The 8,045-nt window shown below is 32.5% G+C and overlaps 1 protein-coding gene across 4 annotated transcripts; it reads right to left on the reverse strand.

Annotated features, from left to right (window-relative positions):
- On the reverse strand, positions 1-6,551 carry LOC125848556 (protein C2-DOMAIN ABA-RELATED 2-like). Of its 4 annotated transcripts, none has more exons than XM_049528438.1 (4): positions 6,325-6,544; positions 5,769-5,864; positions 4,970-5,164; positions 1-212 (listed from the first exon to the last, which is right to left on the reverse strand). In XM_049528438.1, exons 1-4 carry the CDS (start codon positions 6,433-6,435, stop codon positions 126-128), a joined length of 489 nt encoding a protein of 162 aa, XP_049384395.1. In that variant the 5' UTR covers positions 6,436-6,544; the 3' UTR covers positions 1-125. The 4 variants fall into 4 exon arrangements, with proteins under 4 accessions (XP_049384395.1, XP_049384396.1, XP_049384394.1 ...); XM_049528439.1 differs by having other exon boundaries at positions 1-189; positions 4,947-5,164; XM_049528437.1 differs by lacking the exons at positions 4,970-5,164; positions 5,769-5,864; positions 6,325-6,544 and adding exons at positions 753-848; positions 1,145-1,369 and having other exon boundaries at positions 1-407.
- Between the last annotated feature and the right edge of the window lie 1,494 nt (positions 6,552-8,045).

Below are 8,045 nucleotides of genomic sequence, written 5' to 3' on the forward strand. Positions count from 1 at the left end.
ATCAGAGGAAGATTTTGTTGTCAGCATGTAAGCAACAACAACAACAACAAAAGGATAAGTTCATTTAATATTCATATAGATAAATACAGAATCTAGCTTTTCTCACAATATAAGCTGGAACAGAATTAGCTAGGAACGTCTATCCATTGCAACTGAAGTTGTATTTCACCACACTCAACATTCCTCAATCTAAGAAACATATTTTGGACAACCTTGCCATTTTCATACACAATACAGCTTTCTTCTGAATAGCAATTCTGCAGCCTAGGCATTATTCTGGAAAGTATGACTCCATTGGGGATGTTCTTAAAGCGCGTCATCCTTACTGCATCTATAAATGGTACAACGTCAAGTTCTGCATCGCCCATTTTATCATCGTAAGAAAATGTATCCTTGTCATAAACTTGCTGCAATGACAGGAATAGCAACACAATATAAGCTACTGAATTAAATTGTGAAGGTCATCTTTAAGTAGGTGTGTCAAATAGCGCGATTGAATTTAGGCGGATCAAATAGTCAGAGTTAATAAATGGACGGATCATATTGGGTTATTTCCCTACATGTAGCGACACTTGATGAATATGAATTATAACTAGAACAAAGAAGTTGAACTTGAAAGGCATAATTTACCTCGAATTTGATATAGTATTAGGCTATTTTTAAACGTGTCTTATTGTTTAATTTCCTCTTGATAAATCAAAGTATATTTAAATTAATTTCATAATTTAGCAACATGAAGAAAATTAAACTACCAGCTTGATTGGGAGAATAGGTTCAGAAATACATAGCGTTAAATCTTCATTCCATTCGGGATTAGCATTCTTCTTCACCACTCGAGTCTTCAATTTCTGGTTCCAATAATATCAAACACAAAATTAACAAAACAGTTCAGCAACTCCCACCACAATTTGAATGACAAATTTTTGTATAAACTGAAAATGGTCAACAATTACATAAATCTCCGCCTACACACACACACAAACAAACAACAAAACGAGAGATACGATAAACAAGCTTTGTTTTCTCAAATCCTGATTTTATAATTAAAAATAACACAGAGAAATCTGAGGTTACGCAATTTTGAATAAAGAAAAAGAGAAATGAGGTGAAGCTGAAAGAGTGAAGAAGAGAAGGGGGAAATTACCTGTTTGCCCATGGTAACAACAACATATGGATCACTGCTTCTTAAGTCTCTAATGGCCAAATTGATGCCTCTGATGATACGAACTCTCAGAAGACCCAACTGATTCTCCATGTAATCCTTTAAAACTTGTAGTGATTGATTTTGCAGAAGTGGGTAGCTTTATAGTTAAAACCTTGGAAGGGTATAGGCAGGGGAGTGGGTCTACAGAACTGCAAAAGTTTGAAAAATAGCAAGTGTACACCAGAAAGGAATGACAAAGATGTCAAGAAATATCTAGAACGTTACCCCTCAATATCTTTACTAAAGACGAAACAACTTTTGTTAACCATCTCTTCCTTACCGCTAAGACATCAATCAATTTTATTAGAAGGTTCATAAATTAAATAGGCGTTTGACCATGCAATCTCATATCACGATATGGAATCAACGTTTAGACATGCGATTTCACGCTGAGTCCATCTCATGATTCCATATCATGATATGGAATACCATATTCTCCAAAAATCATGATATGGAATTATATGGAAATTCCATATATCATGATTTGAGATTTTTTAAACACAAAAATTGATCCACAAGTTTATATTTTGTTAAAACAACCTCACGGAGAACCATTATGATATTGACACACAAGTGAAAATTGTCATAGCTTGTGCAGTGTTGCATAATTATTTGCGAAAAGGAGTAATGAAATATTTATAGTCTATAATCATGAAAATATAGTTGCGGATGATATTGACCAAAAAATGGCTCAAAGTAACAATGTTGGTTGTCTTCTCGGTCACATGATCAAGAAATGTAAGTTCAACGTGAGGAGATTGTCTGTATTATGTGGGAGAATTATATATAAAAGACTAGTTCACTACAATTTATGTTCAATTTTTTTTTATTGAATTAAAGTTTGATGAAACAGTTACTTAAGTGGGAAACAAATAGCTTTGTAATAATTTATTATGCGATTTTATAAATTTTTGTTTATTTGGTAAGATTGAATAAACAATTGGGTTATTTTAATAGTTTTATCATCTATGAGATTCTTATGAGTATGAGAAAATATATAACACAAAAATTTCATATCGCATGTCTAAACAAAACTTCAATTTCATCTCATGATTACATATTATGATACCATGTCATGATTCCATATCGCATGGCCAAACTGGCCCTAATATATATATAAGAGGTCTACAGAAATTTTTTTTAGTTTCATCCGAACAATAATAAGTTATATTTTATGTGTTGGAATTAATTTAAGAACTTATTAACACTTTTAATTAGGAAAAGTTCTTTAAGCTTACGTCTCAAAAGAAAAACGCGTCTCACCTAAGCATACATCCAAAATGATAGGATTTATGTCTCATGATATTTTCAGCTCCACAATTCGTCTCAATGTGGTTTCAATATACTCCGCCCAAAACTCACCCCAAAATTGCCTTGTATCAACACCAACATATTTTATATTAAAAAATGACCAATAAATCAAGTCAAACTCATAAGTATATGAGAATAGCGCAAAAAAGACAATTAGCATCGCGTCAGTCAATATGCGACAAATTTAACATGCAATGTTTCTTTAACAAACATATTTATGGAGGACTAAATAGAAATAGGGTCTCTTTAAATTTGGACCCTCTCTTTCCTACCCTTTTTCCTCTTCCTTTTATTCCTTACTTCATCATTGCTTTCCATTTCAATTTTTTTAAAAAAATAAAGATGGTATTCAAGTTAATTTGGGTAGATCAATTCATTAATTATTTAAATCTTTGCCTTATTGATTTTGATAATAATATTTTAATTTATTCAAAAGCAGCATATGGATGCGAGATTGTAATGACAAAATCTTTTAGGGGTGAACAATTACCCTTTTCAACATATACTTATACTACAAAATAGAAAAGTGACAACTATCTTGCAATTAAAGAAACATGAGACGTGGACAAACGAAAGGATCAAAATGTTTTTGATGTACGTCATTATAATTCAGGAAATCATACAAAGAAAATGGATGATATATAATTTCCTTAACAGTCAGAAGTTAAGTCACTGGCATAGGGTTACATATCCACCAAAAGGTGAGTTCAGACATCACAATCTTGTGTATGGATGGAGCACTCCTGATCCCATGCATATATAGTCAGTTAGAAGTCTAGTACACACTATATATACATACACACCTGACTTAGTGCTCGTTTAGATTAATTTATTTTTAGGTATTTTTGATTTTTAAACATTTTTTTATTTTTATTTTGAAGGTGTTTGGAAAGGTTAAAAAGTGTTTTCAAGCACTTACTTTTAAGCCAAAAAGTTTTAAAATAAGTCAAAAATAGTGTACCCTCTACTTATGACTTTTAACTTTTGACTTATACATAAGTTACTTTTATAAGCTCATCCAAATAGATATAGTACTTGCATGTTATAGTGGAAGTGTAAAAGAAAAGAACACAGGATTTAACGTGGTTTGAATTATAGCTTACATCCTTTAGAAAACAATTGTTTTTATATGTCTCCAACATTTTTTTCCCTTTGAACTAGCTTTTAGGTGTGACTTGTGAGGTAGGCCCAAGGTCAATTTCTATATGGTATTAAAATAGGACCCATCTCACCATGATGTTGGATGCCCAAATTAAAATTGCTCACACACCAAATGTTGCCCTGAGAGTGAGATGAGTGTTGAAGAATGAAAAAGTTTCACATTGATGACTGATGACAAATGGTGAAGTGGGATATTGAAGAATGAAAAACTCTTAATAGTTAATGAGATGAGTGATCTCCTTATAAGATTTAAGTAATCCTCCTCTCTTTAAACTAGTTTTTTTTGTGAATTAGATCCAAGACCAATTTTAACATCTCGTCACAAATTTGTGTCTTTTTCTACCTGTGCACTATGTATTTTTATTTTAACGTTGCTCCATTTTGGACGTTAAATCGACTTGTGATAATTAGATATATTCAATCAGGTGTATAGTTTTTAAAATATAAATTGGACGAGAAATACTAGTACATGAATGATGAATTACATGCTTGGAAATTTTTTGAATTTTACTAGATGTGTCAAAACTAAAAATATTGAAAAGAATACCAAACATCCTACTAAAAGATAAAGGATTTGAATATCTGTCACTAGCTTTTGTATTTAATGATTTTAAGATTGTGATGACATTTCTTGCGAATGGAGTAATTAGGCCTTTAGGTCTATTCTTTGCCAGAGTGGAAACAGAACAATAACCTTCACATCGTCATCATTTGCTGAAATTATCATTGGGAGTAACTTGGCCACATTTTGGACCAACTTATGCTCAGAGACGGTAAAGCTGGGCATAACATTTTAATACATTTTGTAGTTAAAGATTGTGGTGGGATAAATATGATACGTCTACCTTTAATGATCAACAGTCTCAAGTTCGAGGCTAATAATGAAAAAAGTGATACATCTACTTTTAATCAGTAATCTCAAGTTCGAGCGCTAACAATGAACTAAGTCAAGGAGTGGTTCTCTCTTTAATGGGCACACAAGCCAATATAATACAGAAATACAATCGATTATGTAGTCATATTTTGTTATCAGCATGTAAGCAACAACAACAAAAGGACAAGTTCATTTTAATTGAACATCAATATTCATATAGATAAATACAAAATCTAGCTTTCTTTTACAAGGCTGGCCATTAAAAATTAAAAAGAAACAAACAGAGCAAGCATAATGTACATAATGGCCATAGTAACTGGCTATAGATTCTTGGAACCAGGAATGTGTATCCATTGCAACTGGAGTTGTATTTCACCACGCTCAACATTCCTCAACCTAAGAAACGCGTTTTGGACAACCTTGCCATTTTCATACACAATACAGCTTTCTTCTGAATAGCAATTCTGCCGGTTAGGCATTATTCTGGAAATTATGACTCCATTGGGGATGTTCTTATAGCGTGTCATCCTTACTGCATCTATAAATGGTATAATGTCAATTTCTGCATCTCCCATTTTATCATCGCGAGAAAATGTATCCTTGTCATAAACTTGCTGCAGATGACAGCAATAGTATTAATTAATTTTAATTTTAAAAACAAGTCAATATAAACTATTGAAATTGTAGAGGTCATGTACACTAGCAGTGTCATGGACAGGTTAGGCTGAATTTTGGGCGATCAAAATAGACTGACTTAATAAATTGGCGGGTCATTGGCCCAGTCAATAGTAACTTGGACTAAATGGGAAAGTGTGGCTCACCATGCATTTTATTTTCATCTCAGTTTACTACATAAAAAATGATCATATTAATTGCCGCTAAATATATATTTTTAACGGCAATTAACACTCTTTGTATATGTGTCCCTAAAGCCTTTAGCGACATTGGTTCTAATGACACTTAATTAATGCCGATAAAGGCTTTAACACTCTTTATTAATGTCAATACTTATTACCGCTAAAAGTTGTTTTTGTTGTAGTGGTTGAAATTGAAAGCATAATTTACCTTCAAAGACTGAATTGATACAGTAGGTATCAGGTATGGATGTTTTCTGCTAAAGGCCGTCTTTTTACGCGTCTTATTGTTTAATTTCCTCTTCGTAAAGCAAAGTATATTTTACTAATTAATTTCATAACCAAACAAAATGAAGGAAATTACCAGCTTGATTGGGAGAATAGGTTGAGCAACACATAGCGTTAAGTCGTCATTCCATTCGGGATTAACATTCTTCTTCACCACTCGAGTCTTCAATTTCTGGTTCCAATAATATTAATCACAAAATTAGTGAACACCAACCAAATTAACACTGCAATTTGGAGCTCCATTTATTTTAGTGAAGATACTGAAAATCACATCATCTGTTGAAGTTCATCTTAGATTATTGTTCTTCTTTTTTATGAGATGGTCACTGCGAGTCTTTTCCTAGAAAGTCACTTAATTTTGATGATCTCTTTTTTATCCATTTGAATGGTGAAGTACTGAAAATTGTTTACAATTAACACAATTTTCCAATACACACAACAAAAATAGAGGTAATATAAACAAGCTTTGGTTTTATCGTCTTGCTTTACAGAATTATCATCAGCGTCTGCCGTACGCAATTTTCAGCACACAAAATGGCCAAAGAAGGGTATTTTGAGGACAAAGACAGATTTAAGTTCCAATTTAACAAGAGGAAGAAAAAAAAGAGGTGAAACAGAAGGGGAGAAATTACCTGTTTGCCCATCCTAACAACAACATATGGATCACTGCTTCTCAAGTCTCTAATGGCCAAATTAATTCCTCTGATGATACGAATTCTCAAAAGACCCAATTGATTCTCCATTCAAACCTTTAATTCTACACACAATTGTTTTGAGACAGAAAATTGTAGTGGTGAAAAAATGAGAAAGGAAAGGGTATTGATGCTAAGAAACATCTACAATGTTACTACTATTAAAGTTAGATGGGTATAATATATGCTGCTAAAAAATTCGACTGTGTCTCTATTATATATATTAATTTGATCTTTGGTTTGTCTGCACGTGAGTTTAAAAAATGAATTTGGAAATAACTTAACTTTAAAGTTGACTTAGGTAGCACTAATTGGACATGCTATATGAAGTTAGAATTTCAAATCACGATTTTAAACATTTATAATAATGAATATTCAAATTTAATTTTTTTAATTATGATTTCAACATTTTAATGTAAAATTTGGATTATATTTATATTCTGTATAAAAAAAACAAAAAAAAACTCTTACCATTTTAAATTTTATAAAGAAAAAAGAAACTTAGGTCTGGCGTGAAGAAGGGGCGGAGCTACATGGAGCGAAAGGGTTTCATCCGAACCCCCTTCGTTGGAAAATTACACTGTATTTATAGGATCGATTTACTGATATATATATATATATATATATATATATATAATCCCTCAACAGAAGCTTAAGACTTGGTTCAAGATTCAGCCAACTCTTCTTGACTTCACGAGTTCGAGTCCGGGTAGCCTCCTTTTTTTAATCACATTTTAGCTTGTTGTGTGCTTACTTATTTTTTGAACCCCTCAATGAAAATCCTGCATCCGCCACCGGCGTGAATAGATTATTCGTACTATGTGAAAAGATTATGTTCTCTCGTTTAATATATGTGTTGTAGTTTGACTTGACACGGAGTTTAAAAAAAGACTCGCTTTTGAAACTTGTGGTCTAAAATAAATTACAGATGTTCGTGGGAGTATAAATCTTTTTTTAAAAATTTCTTTGTGTTTTAAATGGCAGTATGGAATCAATTGTTGAACGATACAGTAAAACTAAAGGTGAATATCAACAATTGCACAACCCAGTATTCACAATTCACAACTGAAGGTACGTAACACTTAATTCCTCAAGTATAGCACCAAGCTATATAGCTATATAAGGTTGTGAATATATCAATATTTCTAGTTGCAACAATAAGTTCAACTCAACCTATCACTTTCAGCTTGATCAATAAATACGTATACATGAAAATATATCTCGTGTATATGCACAGATTAAACAAGATATTTCTAAAGCCAGGGACTAGATTTGTCTCTGCTTATTAGCAGTCCGCACATCCAATGTGCTGAATAAATTAGCAGACTTATGTCACGGACTTAGAGTTTTCGCTAAAGCTCCGTGCGGCGCTTGACAACTTACTCACTACTCTTTCAAGATCTTCCAAGCTAAAGCAAGCCTTTAAGACTACAATCGCTAAGAGAATGCAAAGGAAGACTTAGAAAGAACAAGAGAGCTTTTGGAAAAAGGCTTTTGTATTAACTTGGAGAAGGTTTTACAAGTTGAGTGATGTCATGCAAATGAATGACACCTCTATTTATACTACCACCTAAGGGCTAAAGTGTAAATTAAAATTACTTTACAAGTCCCTAATATATTTACACATTGGTCCCTCTATAGAACTCTCTACATACTCTAGG

The sequence above is a fragment of the Solanum stenotomum genome, chromosome 12 (assembly GCF_019186545.1).
Source record: "Solanum stenotomum isolate F172 chromosome 12, ASM1918654v1, whole genome shotgun sequence".
Taxonomy (NCBI): Eukaryota; Viridiplantae; Streptophyta; class Magnoliopsida; order Solanales; family Solanaceae; genus Solanum; species Solanum stenotomum.

What these genes read in the sequence shown, in the direction of transcription:
- LOC125848556 (XM_049528436.1), bottom strand. Translation starts at nt 6,435, where the DNA reads ATGGAGAATCAATTGGGTCTTTTGAGAATTCGTATCATCAGAGGAATT. An exon ending in TTGTTAGGATGGGCAAACAG is followed by an intron (nt 5,865 to 6,324) that starts GTAATTTCTCCC and finishes TATTGGAACCAG; the next exon opens with AAATTGAAGACTCGAGTGGT. An exon ending in CTATTCTCCCAATCAAGCTG is followed by an intron (nt 5,165 to 5,768) that starts GTAATTTCCTTC and finishes TGTCATCTGCAG; the next exon opens with CAAGTTTATGACAAGGATAC.